General features: G+C 46.4%; 1 protein-coding gene across 2 annotated transcripts in view; it reads left to right on the forward strand.

Annotated features, from left to right (window-relative positions):
- The first annotated feature begins 278 nt into the window (after window positions 1–278).
- PPP1R13B (protein phosphatase 1 regulatory subunit 13B) overlaps window positions 279–17,098 on the forward strand; it is a 69,767-nt gene continuing 52,947 nt past the window's right edge. The window contains exon 1 of one of the 2 annotated variants that reach the window (XM_055418636.2): window positions 279–544. In XM_055418636.2, coding sequence (XP_055274611.1) covers window positions 536–544 — 9 coding nt within the window. In that variant the 5' untranslated portion in view covers window positions 279–535. The remainder of the gene's footprint in view (window positions 545–17,098) is intronic. The other variant, XM_055418637.2, reaches the window with a different exon arrangement.

A 17,098-nucleotide genomic window follows, 5' to 3' on the forward strand; every position in this document is an offset into this window, starting at 1 on the left:
GCCCACGCCCGAGGTTTCGGAGGAGCCGGGAGCGCGACGGGGCGCGGCCAGGGACCCGCAGGCCGGCCCGCGGGGCGGGGCAGCGGCCCGGTTTCCGCAGCGCGCGCGCCCCCCGCCTCCCGCGGGAGCGCGGACGCGCTCGCACCTGGCCGCGCTCGGGAGCGAGGGGGCGGGGCGGGGCGCGGAGGCCCCGCCCCCGGCCGGGCGGGCCAATCGGAGCGGGCGGCGGGCCCCGAGAGGGCGACGCGCCGGGGGCGGGGCCTGCGGGCGCTGAGGCGAGTCTGCGGGCCGGCGGCGGGAGGCGGGCGGCCGGAGGCGGCGGCGGAGGCGGCCGGTCCCGGGACAGCGACGCAGCGCGCCGGCGGCCGCGACAGGGCCGGCCGGGCTCCGCAGCGCGCCGCAGCCGCCGCCTCCCCGTGAAGGCCAGAGAGCGCGGCGGCGGGCGCGCGGCCTGCGAGGGCGACCGGAGCGGCGGGCGCGGCGCGGCGCCGAGCGTCCTGTCAGGCGGCCGAGGGCGCCGCGGACCCGCGCCGCGATGATGCCGGTGGGTGCGGGCGGCGGCGGCGGCGGCGGCTTCCTCCGCGGGCGGCCGGCCAAGCCTGCTTCCTCCCGCGCCTCCCGGCCCCCGGCGGCCCGCGCGGGCTCGGCGGCCCGGGCGGGAGGGGAAGGAAGTGGCCTGGCGGGCGCGCCCGGTGTCGGCGCCCCCGCCGCGGGCGGGCAGGTGGGGCGGCGCCGGCTGTCAGCGCGGGCTGGGCCGCGGGCCCGGGCACCGGGGGCCCGGGGGCTGCAGCGGCGCCGGGAGCGGGGGTCCGGGGGCGTCCCTGGCCGGCGCCCCCTCGCCGCCAGCGCGGCCCTTTCCTGCCGCGCCTCCGCGGCCGGGCTGCCCGGGAGGGGAAGCCGGAGGCGGGACCGGAGCCGGTCAGTTCCCCCCAGCCCACCCCGTCCGCCCTGGCGGGGCGTCGGCCGGGGAGGCGGGGGTGTCGTTCAGCGCTCGCCCCGTTTCGGGCTCTCGAGGCGCCTCTGCGCCCACCCCGCACCCGCCTGAAATTTGCTGGTGTCGTAGTTTGGAGTCGGCAGTGTAGGGGACCCCCGCGTGGTGCTCCCACGCTGGAAACCCACATTTCTCCGTAGTCCTTTTCGTGATTTCTGAAATCCTGTTGTGTTTAGGAATTTACTTGGGGACTGGATTTTGAGAGCCATTTTAGGCATTCCCTTTTACCGTACCTTCGAGATTCGTACATTCGGCGTTATCTGGCCTGTTGCCACCGTTTTGAAGGTTGAGCTAGGTTCATTTGTGGTGTGGTGCCGCCTTGTCCTGCCCTCAAGGATGCGTTCTGCTAGCAGACAGTGCTCGTTAGATTGCCAAGCTCCTACTGGAGCTTTTCCTTTACCTATCATCTAAAGAGCCATGAGTGCTGAATTATAATTTTTCTATTCTGGCTTTTTGTGAAGTAAATGTCTTGATTTATGAAAAAATGAAGGGCTGGTGGTACCCAGTTGGACGTATTGCTTTTCTGAGTGCCTATATAGTAAGTAAAATTCTCAAAGGCATTTGTAGTAAAGTAACAATTTAGCCTACAATTTCTACATTGAAAATCCATTTTAGAAGGAAAGTACCGTTTCTCTGCCTTTTCTGCTTGAATACTGTTATTCCTCCGTGCTGCACCCAAGGACATTTAGATTAGGATTTTTTCTCCCTGATCTTTCAAATCATTTTCTGTCTGTTGGTAATCTCTTCTGCCCTTTTTGAACTGATTCCAATGCATTGCCTTTGCAGAGTCTTAAGATTTGACCTAGTTGATCCTTAGATCCTTCTTTGGCATCAGAGCTTGTTGTATTTCTAAATGTTTAGTTTTAAATGAATGATTGTCTTGTAAAGGAAGAACTGGATTAGCATCAGAAGATCCAGAATCCAGTACTGGTTCTGCTACTTTTTAGCAATGTGACCTTGAACAAGTCAAGGTCTCCAAGCCTGGAATTACCTCTAAAGTAGGGATAGAAACAGACCAATATCTGAGGGCTGTCCTGAGGATCAAAAAGGATGATGTGTCCAGAAGTCCTTGTTAAACAGAATGCCATGCAGATATGTTTTACGGTTAATATGGCTCTGAATTGTCAATTTCTAATTTTAACCTCTGCAAGATAAGGCATTTGGAAACAGTTCTCTCCCTAATTCTCACTGGCTAGATTTGGAAAAGGCATTATGGTGTTTTGGAATTTTGAAACCACTTTTAGCTAAATCCTGTAATTGATACTATAGTAATATTGAAGCACACCTATAAAGTTTTGACTGATTTCATCATTGTATGATGTTTCATTTTAAATACTCTGTTAAGGAATTTGGCTTACATTTTCCATATGATACATTCAGATGTTTTATTTCTCTGCTCTTCATAATTAGAATTTCTAGTCTTTACCTGACCAGGTTTTCCTTTTCAGAAGTTTGCTTGGCTGGCAGTTGGGAGATTTCTTTGTGATACTCATAATAATCAAATACTGTTTTTTAAAAACAGACCTATTAAGTATTTAAAACACACTGCTTTTATTTTAAAATGCCTTCTAGAAACAGATGGTATTTCTCTTAGTCCCACTTTCAAGGTCTTTACTTTTGTATTTCCTTCTTGTTCCCTAAGTACGACTATTAAGATTGAGTCCTTCCTCTATAAATGTAGTTGTGGTTGGTTGTAAATTTCATAGAAATTTTAAGGACATGCCATTCTTACTTGGTACTATCTTAAACTGTGCACCCAAGATATAAATATGATTTTTCTTTATTATATATTTGGTGTTCATCATCATCATCATCGTGAATCATCGAAGGAAGATTAGATCATATTTTGCAGAGTTTATATAGAGTAGCACTACCCAATAGGAATGTAATGAGCCACACAGATGCAATTCAGATTTGTCTGGCAACTAGTATCATTTTTAAGAGTTCATTTTATTAACTCAATATATTAAAAATATTATAACTAACATATAATCAATATGAAACATTTACTCATGTGATACTTTTTTTTTTATTGGTGCTAAGATGAAATCCAGTGTGACTCCAGTGCTGTTCTGTGTATATAGCGCACCTCAGTTCAGACTAGGACATTTCAAGTGCTCTGTAACACATGCAGCTAGTGGCTACTGTCTTGAGCAGCATGGGTTTAGAGTGTGTGCTGGGTTTAGAGTGTGTGCTGTTTTACTTATTTGAGAGTTGGCAGTTAGTGTGTAGTGTCTGTAATAACTTTAATTGATCAGATGACTTACTGTAGCAGCCAGTCTCAGCTGTTGGAAATGGGTATGTTGCCATGTTCTCCAGCTGACACAGTAAGGTCTTTGTAGGAGTCTTCAATATGCTTGTTACATCAAGTTTCCTGACTGTCAATTTTAAACAAAGTTATAGTTTGGAATTTTCTGTTATTAAAACATCATTGCACTCTAGTATGAGTGTTCATTCACCTTTTTTCAATGGATGACATTTTAAAAACAGTTTCCCAGGGGGAGAAAGGGACCACAGTTTAAAGATGACTTGTTGGCTGGTCCCTAACGTCTGGACCTGAAATCATTTAGGCCATACCTAAACAACTTTGATAGAAATAAGGATTTTAATAAAAGGAGTCTGGTTCAGAGCATGAAAAGACTGAAAAACCGCCTTGATCATTAGCATCATTCTTTTCCACAGAATGAACACTTTGGAGCCGTAGAGCGTTTTGTGCACAGGTGAAATGTATCTGGAGAATGGTGCTAAGGGTACTTTTTTCTCTTTCAAAGGACTGTTGACTTGGGCGAAGGAGGTTCTGCGGCTCTGAAGTGTGTACTGCTTGTAAGAAAGGCACCCTGGTGGCAGTGTCTCCGTCACGTTGGCAGGGGGACGCCTCACCTCCAGTCGACACCGTGCAGTGTGATTGGTTGGTCTCGCTTACTTCTGTCCTAGGAGCTCTGTCTGCGTACTCACTGTGGGCTACATTAGCTTGTGCTCAGTATTAATGTATTAAACGTTAAACAAGCATTCAGTTATCTCAGGTATTCGCTTTCGATGATGTAGAACACATTTAGAGGTTCTGAAATAGATTCCTTTAGAAACCATCAGCTTTCATGTAATTGACAAAACAGTGAACTGGAAGCAGAGAGACTAAGGTTCTAGTCCCCACTTGTAACTCTGTGACCTTTGGACTTAAATTTCTTTGAGCTTCCATTTCTTACCTGTAAAATGAGTTGGTCCTGGTCTCGTCCAAGTGTCTGTGATTGGTCTAATAGTTGAGACGTGGCAGATACTTTAATGAGGGTCAATAGTATTCTCATTGGCTGCATCAGAGGTTGACACAACCTGTCACTTGTTTTGGCAGTCTATTAGTAAATGCATTCACTGCTGAAGTATTTTGGTATGATAGAACTGATAGAAGAAGCTCAATGGATGTTCACTATTATTGTTAATAATTAAGTCATCTGATCGGCTTTAATTTCTAGCCTAACTCTGTAAACAAAACACTAAGGACTGGAGAAGATTTTTTTTTTTTTTTTTAAATTCTAGTGACTCCTTGAACTGTAGCCCTTCAGGCTGCTCCTGGCTTCTCTGTTCATGGGATTCTACAGGCAAGAATACTGGAGTGGGTTGCCATTTCCTTCTCCAGGGGGTTTTCCTGACCCAGGAATCAAACCTGAGTCTCTTGTGTCTCCTGCATTAACAGGCAGGTTCTTTACCACTAGTGCCACCTGAGAAACCCAGTTAAGTCATTTTGATCGGTTTTATTTTACAGCCTAACTCAGTAAACAAAACACTCAGGACTGGAGAAGTTTTTTGTTTTTTTTTAAACTCTGGTTTCTTTGAGACAAAAATTGCAAATATTACCATTTAAGGTAATCAAACTCTTTCTAACCTTAGGAGTGCCAAAAAGTTCACAGAAGGAAAAGGAAAGCTTCGATCATAAAAAGCTGCATATATGAAAGGTTTATTGAACTTGAAAATAATCTTCAGGAATAACTCTTCTGAAGGCTGCAGTATTAAGGAAAGCAGTAAAGTTCCAGCAGTTTAACTTCCTACAATTTAATTAATAGTAATGAGCACTCAGTGAATGGTGTTGTCATCATGTGCTGAAACTTTGTGTCCTGTGGGCTTCCCTGGTGGCTCATTGGTAAGGAACCCACCTGCCAGTCAGGAGGAAATGGCAACCCGCCCCAGTATTCTTCCTGGGGAATCTTGTGGACAGAGGATCCTGGCAGGCTAACAATAAGAGCAGTTGCGTCCTATAGGTTTTGTGATGGTGTCTTCATTTTTATGGAGAACTGAGGCTCAGGAGGAAAAGAAACTTGGCTAAGGGCCCCCAACTACTAAGTGGCAGAGCACTGTTTGAAAACAATCTGACTCAAAAGTCTTTGCTCCTAGCCTTTGTGCCAGTCACTCACAGGGGTTTGCTATAGTCAAGGCATTTTGCCAGTGGTGCTAGTAGATTGAATTAGGCTAAATACTTTCACCTGATGCTTAGCTCAGTTGGTGCTTAATATTTAAAAGGATCTCACGGTGAACCTACCTGATAAAAGATAATGGTTTTCGCCATCTTGAATTCGGGGATGACTGTTTTAATCGTAAATGTAGGGCTTCCCAGGCGGCTCAGTGGTAAAGAATTGGCCTGCCAGTGCAGGAGATTCAGATTAGATCCCTGGATTAGGAACGTCCCCTAGAGTAGGAAATGGCAACCCACTCCAGTATTCTTGCCTGGGAAATCCCGTGGACAGAGGAGCCTGGAGGGCTGCAGTCCACACAGTCACAAAGAGTTGGACGTGACTGAGCATGCACAGACGTGTTAAACGTTATCTTTCCTTTCTCAGCATCCTACTTTGAAAAGTCTATGTCAGTGTATATGCCTAAGAGTTACTTAGAATTTTTAGCAAGATAGAAACTTAAAATATCACCAGGTTGCTGTGTTGAAGTTACATAACTGGTTGTCAGTGTGCATTTTTGTGTCTTTGCACAGATGGGCAATAACTTCTCAGCAAAATTTCGGTGGGATTTTGATGTCTGAAAGTGCTGTTGCCATAGTTATTTCACAAACTGTGGTTCTGGGGCCGAACAGAAGAATGGTGGTATTCAGGTTCTATTGTGACATTTTCTTGGCTTAATTGCTTTGTTTTATTTCACTGCAAAGATAGCCATATGACTGTTGTTCATACTAATTGGTAAGCAAAAGCTGCCGTTACTATATTTTGTAAAATAAAAATCTTTGCTAGGTGACATCATACAGAACAAAAAAAGACTAGAAAATGAGGTAGTTTTGATTAAAATTAATAAATGACGTTCAGAATGTTAGTGTACAATTCAGAACAGGGTCTTGCTAGCAGTATTGTGTGTCCAGAGAAACTGTTAACTGAAGTTTTGACCGAAGCATGCTTTATAACATATGCTGTGATTGTAATAATTGTAGCTTAAGCAAATGCAAAGGCCCTGTGGGAGGAGCAGGCCCAGCATACTGGAGAAGCAAAGGGAGGTCTCTGTAGCTGGCGCAGAGTATGGGGGGCAGAGTGGATGAGATGAAGTAGGAAGGTGGTGGTAAGTGGATGGGTTAGGATCTTACAGGGCCTTGTGTGTTACTATACGGGCAGAGGACACAGAGAGAAGTCTCCTTTGGAAGAAATGAAGCACAGTGGCTGACTTGTTAAACACAGTGGTTTACTTATTGCATCCTAAGTCGTTCTGAATCAGTAGTCATTGCCTGGGGGACCTCGCTGTAGCAGGTGAGAGTATGGCCCCTGGCGTCCGTGTGCATTCTGGTGTCACCAGTTGACTCTCCGGCCAGTTCTCTGTCTTTAAACTGAGGATAATAATAATAGTAACCCTAGGGTTGTTAGGATCAGTGAATTATTACAGTGAAAGTGGCCTGTTGTGTAGTTAGGGTTCAGCAAATGTTATATGTAATACGTTAAATTTCCTTTGGGAAGCTTTCTCATCTTTGCCTTAGTCAAATACATCAACCTGGTGTATTCAACCAAGCATTCAACCTGGTGTGCCTTTTTTTTTTTTTAAGATGTAATTCACATACCATAAAATTCACCTTTTGATGTGTACAATTTAGAAGTTCTACGTTTATTTATAAGATTGTGTTGTCATACAATCTTTGTATTACCTTGTTTTGTATTGTAATATAATACAACCTTTGCCACTATCTTTTCAGAGCGTTTACCTGGTCTGCCTTTGCAGTACTTGTAGTTGCAGTCTTAAACATTTGTTTGTGTGACTGGTTAGTGTTTTTGTTTGTCCTCGACTGAATTTTCATCGTGGCAGGAGCTTTTTACTGTTTGCCACCAGTGCCTGTCCCAGTGACTGGCCATATGGTTGGTACTTGGTGGCCGTCTGTTGAATGAAAGAAGGTCCGTTGTGGAAAGTAGTGTCAGATCCCTTTGAAGCAGTGTGCTTGTGCTCTGATGGGGTTTTCCCCTTGATCCTGTGGGTGATCAGAAGCCACCAAACATTTTTAAAAAGTGGAGTGATGCAGTCAGGTTTGTATGGTGGAGGGAGAAGGCTGGAGGAGTGGACCATGGAGTGGAGTGAAGTGAAAGTCGCTCAGTCGTGTCTGATTCTTTGTGACCCCAGGGACTTGTCCATGGGATTCTCCAGGCCAGGATACTGGAGTGGGGAGCCTTTTCCTTCTCCAGGGGATCTTCCCAACCCAGGGATCAAACCCAGGTCTCCCACATTGCAGGCGGATTGTTTACCAGCTGAGCCACAAGGGAAGCCCAAGAGTACTGGAGTGGGTAGCCTATCCCTTCTTCAGGGGAGCTTCCCGACCCAGGAATCGAACCAGGGTCTCCTGCCTCGCAGGCGGATTCTTTACCAGCGGGGCTGTTGGGGAGGGCCATGACATAAGGCACATTAAAAAGAAACGGGAGCAGCAGTTAGGAGGCCAGTTGGTGCAGGTCAGACTTGACCGGAAAGTGAAGGGGCAGATCCGGTAGGAGGTGAAAGAGATTGGCTGGAGAGAGAGGGTGTGTGGAGTGTGTGTGCATGTGAGTGTGTGTGACCAGGAGGAAGGAAGTACAGTGGCTGGAGCTGAGGATAACAGGTTTATTGCTTCAGCAGCGGGCTTGTCTTTCCTGTGATTAAGCTAGAGAACACGTAGGAGGAGTAGGTTGAGAGGGCTGTAAGGGGAGGAGTGAGGTTTATTTGGAGTGTGTTGAGCTTGAGACGTCTGCTGTATCCAGAAAGGTGTTACTCTTAAAGTCAAATAAATATGCTGTTAAAAAAATGATTTTTCGTATATTAAGTGATTTTTAATGTTGCATTTTTGGCATTTGCTTCCTGGGCGTTTGTGGCACGCCACGCGCGTATGACATTTCTTGTAGTTGTTATTTTGCCTGATCAGCCCCACCCTGAGCCCCCACTAGACCCCCTGCATGGGGCAGTGGCTGGCCTGGGCCTTCACCATCTCTATGGAGTTTATACGCACACCGTTTATAGCAGTGTAACCTGTGTCTCCGCGTTGAGAGTTTGTTTCGCTTGTTGTTTACATTGCATGCTTGTATTTCTACCTAATGGCAGTCTTGAAAATAATATCAGTAAATAGCAACTAAACTCTTGAATAATAAAAATATCAAGACAGATGAAGTAAAACTTGATGGCTTTAGGATTAATAGTTAAAAAGCCCAATGATAGGAACAAAGAGTGTTGTGATAGAAATACAGATGTAAAACAGGGGGCCTAGTGGTTATCAGCTCAGACTCTGGAGCCAAGAATGTCTGGTTTCAAAGTCTAGCTTCGCCACTTACCAATTCTGTGACCTTGGACAAATTATTTAACCTCCCTGTGCCTTGTTTTCCTCTTTAAAGTGGGTTTAATCAGAGTATGTTTCAGCAGGCAGTTGTGAGGATTGCTGAGTGCTTAGTGCATTCTGTTAATGTAAAATAGCACTCGGTCATCCCTGCTGCTCTTAAGTTTCCTCCAGGAGCTGCAGGGCCTCACAGCAGAGGCTCCTACCCCACCTGGGCAGAGTGGCTGTGTTCTTCCTCCTGAGAGAACCAGGTGGTGATTGTGAAATCTGTCCAGTTGCTCGGTCAGAGAGGGACGGTTTGCATTTCTTAGAAATAAAAGGTTACCTTCCAGTACCCTATGTTATCAAGACCCCAGCTCAGAACCGGCTCGTGTTCACTTCACTCGGTGCTCTCTCCCTGAGTGGGGGAGCCAGCCCTTTCCTTCTGGTCTCTGCCTCGTTGGCACATTCCCGAGCAGCCTGTATAAGATCCCTGACTGCGCTCCACTTCTCTTTAGTGCTTATGGCCACCTGGCAGTTACTCGTGAGGCTCCGTGAAAGGGGGGCGTCATTTTCTTTTCCCATGGCAGGGTCCCCAGTGTCTCTGGCTGACACTCATTAAGTGCTTGTTTACTGAATGGCCTCGGCAGGCATTTAGGGAACATCCCTTTACTCTGGCTCTGTGCCAGGACTGGCATAGTCCCTGCTCTCAGTGAGCTCATGGTGGGGAGCAGTCCTATAAACAGAAAGTGCCGTTCTGGAAGATAAAGATTGCATGAGTGACGGAGTGCAAGCTGCGGTGGGGTGCGGTAGTGAGAGGAGTCTGCTTGCCCTTGGGATGTCAGGAAAGTTTTCACAGAGGAGGTGACCTTTGAGTGAAGTTGAGAAGGATGAGGAAGAAGGGGTAGAGGGGATGGGGAAGGAATTTAGATAGAGGCCCACTTTTGTGGGCTTCTCTTGGGGCTCACCTGGTAAAGAATCCACCTGCAATGGGGGAGACCTGGGTTTGATCCCTGGGTTGGGTAGATCCCCTGGAGGAGGGAAAGGCTACCCTCTCCTGTATTCTGGCCTGGAGAATTCCAGGGACTGTATAGTCCATGGGGTTGCAAAGAGTCAGACACGACTGAGCAACTTTCACTTCACATTTTCAGGGCATTGAGATCTGAATTGGTGTGTTGTGTTGAGGGAAATTGCTGAGAGCTTAAGACCTGATGCAGCAGGGGGGCTGGCGAGGTAGACGGAGGCCAGATTCCGAGGACCTTGTATGACCTGCATGACAGTTTGAACTTCATCCTGAGAAACATGAAACTGTTGAAGTTTGTTTGTTAATGGTGTTAAAATATACATAAAATTTACTATTTTAGCCATTTAAAAGTTTACAGTTCTGTGATATTTAGGTACATTCACATTGTTCAGCAGCCATCACCACCATCCATCTTCAGAATTTTTTCATCTCACACTGAACTGTTGCAGGATTTTAAGCGGAGGTATAAATGCTCCAGTTTAAGTACAAGCTGGCATTAAGCGTCTGGAATCCATGAGAAGAGTCTGCTGGGGTAGCCGAGACAGCAAAGGTCTCTGAGTAGCAAAGCAGCCGTCAGAGTCATGCATTGAGGGCGGCTTGGAGAAGACCCTCCTCAGTCCTCACTTACCCTTGACTCTAACATGTTGCACAGTTTTAATTTACCTGGCTTTTAAATCTTCATAGAGGCTGCAGTCAAGGTTGCTGGAGGGGTGTAACTGTGAGCAGACAGGCTGCTGGAAACCACAGAAAGAAACAGCTTTGAGAAACCCCAGGGTTGTGGTCTGTGAGGGTGGGCATCCTGACCTCAGTCCCCACCGAAGACAGCACGGTGACAGACCGCAGACTACACGCAGGGTGGTGATTGAAGCCCTCATGGTGACTGTGGCGTCAAGAGAAGGGTAAACAGCACCAGGAGCATAGACACCAGCTGGACACGTTTAGATGAGCTCTGTCCAGTAGCGACATAAGGTGAGCCACAGGCGCAGCTTAAAACCTTCTGGTGGCCACATAAAAAGGTGGAAAGAAATGAGGGAAACTAGTTTTAATAATATATTTTATAACTCACTGTATCCAAAGATTATTTAAACATGCAGTTAATATTAAAACATGATTAGTGGGGTGTTTTCTGCTCTTTTTTCATACTAAACCTCTCAGATTCCAGAACATACTGTATTTGTATAGCACGTCTGATTTTGGACTAGCCACATTTCAAGTTCTCGATAGCCGTGTGTGCTGGTGGCCACGTGGAATGGACAGCACAGTTTCAGATTTGGGGCTCAGACAAAGGGGTTAGAGCCTCGGCTATTCAGAGCATGCTGTCATTCATAAGACTTAATTCCTCGAGGATTGTACCTGGCTGATGTTTTATTGTAGCAGTTTTCATTAACTGATTTTTGCTTTTATGTTTGAAAAACTGTTGACAGTGTGATGCGGTAGTTGCAGAGCACGGATTTGGGGATGACTGGGGTTGAGTCTCAGCTGTTTAATTTCCTACCTGTGTGATCCTGGGTGAGTTACCTAATCTCCCTGTGTCGTAGTGTTCTCATCTGTAAGATAGAGGCCATAGAAGTGCCTGCCTTGTTAGGTTTCGAACTGAGCTGTTACATGTAAAGAACCTGTCACCGTGGCTGGTGTATACTAAGCCCTGTAGATGTCTGCTTTTCTCCCCACATGTTTGGCGTCTCCAAAATGTTAAACGATCTGGATCCAATCCAATGGAGTTAAAAGACATTATTGCTTTAGAGATCGCTTAGATAGGTATTTTCACACATGAAAACATGTTAAATTGTAGTTTTGTGAGGATACGTTCTAACTGATGTCTTTGGGTAAATAACTTTGCTGCACCACTGAGGGTGCTAACAACCACAGAAATAGTGTAGTTAATAATTAAACGATTTAGGATTATGAATAGAATTAGGAAAATTTGAAAGGATGATTTTATCAATATTTAATTACTAGTACTGTTAGATTTCCTAGTGGCTCAGATGGTAAAGAGTCTGCCTACAATGCGGGAGACCCAGGTTCGATCCCTGGGTTGGGAATATCCTCTGGAGAAGGAAATGGCAGCCCACTCCAGTACTCTCGCCTGGAAAATCCCATGGACAGAGGAGCGTGGTAGGCTACAGTCCATGGCGTCGCAAAGAGTTGGACATGACTGAGTGACTTCACTTTCACTGTTACAGTTAAACTACTCTCTCTCAGAAATACGGTATCAGCCTTACTACGTCAAGTTTTTGGCACAGAAGAAAGAAGTGCCTAATGGACCGTTTGCATCTGTCATTGATTGGTGGTCTGTGGAACAGTTAAGCAGACTCTCTACTTAGAACATAATCTCCATACACAAAAATAAACTCAAAATGAATTAAAGACCTAAATGTAAGACCGGATACTATAAAACTCTTAGCAAAAAATATAGGCGGAACACTCTCTTGACATATATTGCAGAAAGATCTTTTTTCATCCACCTCTGAAAGTAATGAAAATAAAACAAAAATAAACAAATGGGGTGGACTTCCCAGGCAGCATGGTGGTAAAGAATGCCAATGCAAGAGATATGGTTTCTGTCCCTGGGTCGGGAAGATCTCCTGGAGAAGGAAATGGCACCCCACTTCTGCATTCTTGCCGGGAAATCCCATGGACAGAGGAGCATGGTGGGCTACAGTCTATGGTGTTGTGAAGAGTTGGACATGACAGAACGACTTTGCACACACATACAAACAAATGGGACCTTATTAAACTTAGGAGCTTTTGCACAATTGTGGAAACCATCATCAGAACAAAAAGAAAACCCACAGAACAGGAGAAAATATTTACAGTCAAAGTGACCAACAAGGGATTAATCTCCAAAATACACAAACAGTTCATGCTCAAAATCAGAAAAACAAACAGCTCAGTTAAATGGGGAGACCTAAATAGACATTTCTCCAAACAAGACATCGAGACTGGCTGAGAGGCACAAGAAAAGATGCTCAGTATCACTCATTATTAGAGAAGCGCAAATCAGACCTGTGGTGAGGTATCAGCTCACACTGGTCAGAAGGGCTGTCATCACAGGATCTACAGACAGTAAGTGCTGGAGAGGGTGTGGGGGGAGGGACCCTCCTACACTGTTGATGGGAGTGTACATTGGTACAGCTGCTGTGGAAAACGGTGTGGAGGTTCCTTAGAAAACGAAAAACAGAGCTCCCATAAGCTTCAGTCCCACTCCTGGGCATGTGTCTGGAAAAACCGTGATTCGAAAGGGCGCACACACCCTAGTGTTCACTGCAGCACTGTTTGCAGTGGCCAGGCCGTGGAGACAGCCCAGAATGCCCATCAATAGAGGAGCGGAGGAGGAAGATGTGGCACAGAGATCCAATGGGATGTTTCTCAGCCATAAAAAAGAACGAATAATGCCATTTGCAGCAACATGGACGGACCTAGAGGTTGTCATGCTGAGTGAAGTGAGACAAATGCCATATGATACTGCTTATCTGTGGGACTTAAGGAAGTGGTACGAGTTTGCAAATTTACAGAACAAAAGTTGAGTCAAGATGTAGAAAACAAACTTGTGCTTATGGGGGGAAGGTGATGGGAGTGATAACCTGGGAGACTGGAATTGACATATATACACTGTTATATATAGAACAGGTCTTCAGTAAGAACCTATTGAATAGCGCAGAGAACTCTGTTCAGTACTCTGTAATGACCTACGTGAAGATAGAATCCAAAAAAGAATGGTAATGTGTTTATGTATAACTGACTCACTTTGTGTACAGCAGAAGCTAACACAACTTTGTAAATCAATACTCCAATAACCTGGAGGAGGAAATGGCAACCCACTCCAGTATTCTTGCCTGGAGAGAAGAACCTGGTGGGCTGTAGTCCCTGGGGTCACGAAGAGTCGATGCAACTGAGTGTGCACTCCAGTTAAAAAAATGGGGGGAAAAAACAATCATCTGCCCGCCTCCTGCCTCCCACAGGCATTGCACTCCCCATCAGGGCTGACTCCTTCAGCCTCAGCCTACACGTTGCTTCCTTTGGCGGGTCTTTCCCAAGCTGGCGTCCAGCGCAGGCAGTCCTGTGGGTCTCGTGGCACACTGCAGTTTCCCACTGGAGTCTCCTGGTATCTGTTTGTCTCAGCTCCACGTTCTGTGAGGGGCAGTGTTGGCAGGGCCTGCTCAGCGCCTTGTTGGCCTCAGTGAAACACCCCTAAGTGAATGAAGGGTGGCCCTGTAACCGTGTCCAGGCTGCGTCACACACGTCGTCAGCCTCTGCTTTACACTCGGGTTTGGTTTTATGTGTCTTAGTACACTGCAGTGTCTTCTCATAAAACAAACGTGGGAGTCTAACTTTAATCTCCTTGTATGGTTGTTTGCCTCACGAATTGAACAGAGCCTCAAATATTGTTAACAGAATACCTCATGGTCCAGTGGGTTTCTGATAGGAGTCCTTCTGCAGAATTGCTGATAATCAGCTATAAAGGCTTATATGGGGTAACTGAGAGGGAGTTCAGTTCAGTCGCTCAGTTGTGTCCAACTCTCTGCGACCCCATGAACCACAGCACGCCAGGCCTCCCTGTCCATCACCAACTCCTGGAGTCTACCCAAACCCATGTCCATTGAGTCGGTGATGCCATTCAGCCATCTCATCCTCTGTAATCCTCTTCTCCTCCTGCCCTCGATCTTTCCCAGAATCAGGGTCTTTCCCAATGAGTCAGCTCTTTGCATCAGGTGGCCAAAGTATTGGAGTTTCAGCTTCAACATCAGTCCTTCCAATGAACACCCAGGACTGATCTCCTTTAGGATGGACTGGTTGGATCTCCTTGCAGTCCAAGGGACTCTCAAGAGTTTTCTCCAACACCACAGTTCAAAAGCATCAGTTCTTTGGCACTCAGCTTTCTTTATAGTGCAGCTCTCACATCCATACATGACCACTGGAAAAAACATAGCTTAGCTCTCTTCTGGGCGGGCGGGAGGCAGCTCTCTTCTGGGCGGGCGGGAGGCGGCTCTCTTCTGGGCGGGAGAGCTGTACTCTCAGCAGCCACGTCTGTGCCTCCGTGATGTGCCAGGGCACTCTGAGACGTAAGAATGGCACGGGAGGGAAGGCAAATGTGGTGCCAGAAAACTGACATTCAGCAGCTACTTATACTAACAGCTATATTTACTAACTGTGACGATATGCCAGTGCAGTGCTGAGCATTGGAGACTTAGAGACACTAATGCACTGTCTTGAAGGGGGTTGTAGTCTAGTTGACAGAAACATTCAAAACTGGTGTCCTGTGGGACCCAGTGTTTGAGAACACAGGCTTTGGAATCAGGTAGGCCTGGGTCTAGCCCTGTCCCTGCCACTTACCGTGTGACCTTAAGTCGCGTACTTGTCGGCGCTTTGTCTCCTCATCTGACGGCATCAGCGCCTCTGGCGCAATCAATTCTGCTTTGGCCATAGGGAGAAATAACACATAGCCTTTTTAAAAAGAGGCAGAACTGTGTAAATTCTTGTGGAAAAATGCCTCAAATGAATTGTTGACTGGAAAACCGATTTTCTATTTAATGTGGTCTCACTGGGAAAAAGAAGAGTTTTGTGGTGAAGAGAAAGCTCCGCAAGTGTATATACCAGCTGTTTAAAGTGTGAGTCATCTAACATCTGTTGTTAGATTAAAAAAGATTACATGTGTATTAATTTGCCACCTAAAAAATAAGAATAATAGCAAAAAGAGAAAGGAAGAATAATAGCAAAAAGAGAGAGGAAGACCCTCTTCCCCAGGCTCTGTGGCAAGACTGAGCGGTGTGCGTGGAGAGCGCGCGGCGTCCGGCACACGGGGAGTGTCAGTGAGTCAGAGGCCATCGCTACCACTGTCGCCAGACGCAGAGCCAAGGAGGACGACAGCAGGACCCTCGAAGGTTGAAGCTAGGCTCTGTGGTTTGAATTTCCAAGATCAGCTGATTCCTTGATTGTAGGATCTTGGTTGTTTGTGGGGGGGTCCTTGATTGTCCCCTGGGGCTCAGATCTGGGACCAGGGTCCTTGTGATCCTGAAAGAGAACTCTCAAAGGGGTCAAGTGTGCTAAGCCCACGTGAAGATCTCTCCATGCCTTTCTCTCTTTTTTGAGGATAAGGACAGTGCCTGCCTCATCTTGAAGGGAAGGAGAAAGGTGGCCTGCCCAGCTGTGATGGTTATCCTGAAAGAGACCTGGGAGCCTCAAGAGCCTTGTGGCTTTCGCTGTCATCCCTGGGTCTAGATTCGGACCTTGAGCAATATAACCCTGTCTGGACGCTGCTCCTCCTCCTGTTGAGTGGGGTGAAGCTCCTGCCGCTCACACTGACAGGGCATAAATGGCTCTTTTCCTTGTTTCTGTTGGATGAGGGTGGATACGAATTTTTTTGAGGTAGGATTGATGAGTCATTTTATAAGCCTTACTTTTCACTGCTGGTGAGGTAGATAGCTGGAGTGAATCTTCACTAAAATATATATATATGTCTGTTTCTGTCGTTTTTGTTTTCTCTTTAGTCCTGCTTTTTAAAATGTTTGCTGCTTCGTGGAACTCTTCCCTTCAGAGGGTTTTGTTGCAGGTGAAACAGTGTAGTTCCCTGGGTGTAATTTATGCTGATGCCCTTACATCCAGGTGTACAAGAGAATGTCTCGGGCTGTTGCTTGTTGTCCTGGCAGTTTGTTTTGTTAGCTCCTTGATCTTCACTCAAAGTGGCCATGTTTTTATTATATGGTCACCTCAGTTATATTCCAGTTGAATTCCTTGGAGTTAATTATCTTTAACTGATAGGGTCACTGAGTTTTCTTTTTCAGGATCCTGTTGATGGTCATGGAGTCATTTTCAAATTTTATTATAAGGCTGATTTATGATCAGCTAGGGTGTTTATTGGAAGGACTGATGCTAAAGCTGAAACTGCAATACTTTGGCCACCTCATGCAACGAGTTGACTCACTGGAAAAGACTCTGATGCTGGGAAAGGTTGGGGGCGGGAGGAGAAGGGGACGACAGAGGATGAGATGGCTGGATGGCATCACCGACTCTGTGGACATGAGTTTGAGTGAACTCCGAGAGTTGGTGATGGACAGGGAGGCCTGGCGTGCCGTGATTCATGGAGTCGCGGAGAGTCAGACACGACTGAGCGACTGAACTGAACTGAACCCTTTATAATTTGCATGTGATAATGTATTCCTGTGTCAGTTTTGTTTCATGGTTCTCTTTTGTAATTTAATTTCAGTTCATTTCTGTAATTTTTAAAGTTCTGGGGTTTTTCTGGTTTTCACAGTGCCCAAAGCTGTTGCCGGGTATTTAAATAAAAAAGGGAGGAAATTAGATTTGAGAGAATATTGTATGTCAGACTTCTTGCTGGACAGTTCAC

This window comes from Moschus berezovskii, chromosome 21 (genome assembly GCF_049115385.1).
Source record: "Moschus berezovskii isolate FMDL1 chromosome 21, NW_MosBer_1.0, whole genome shotgun sequence".
Taxonomy (NCBI): Eukaryota; Metazoa; Chordata; class Mammalia; order Artiodactyla; family Moschidae; genus Moschus; species Moschus berezovskii.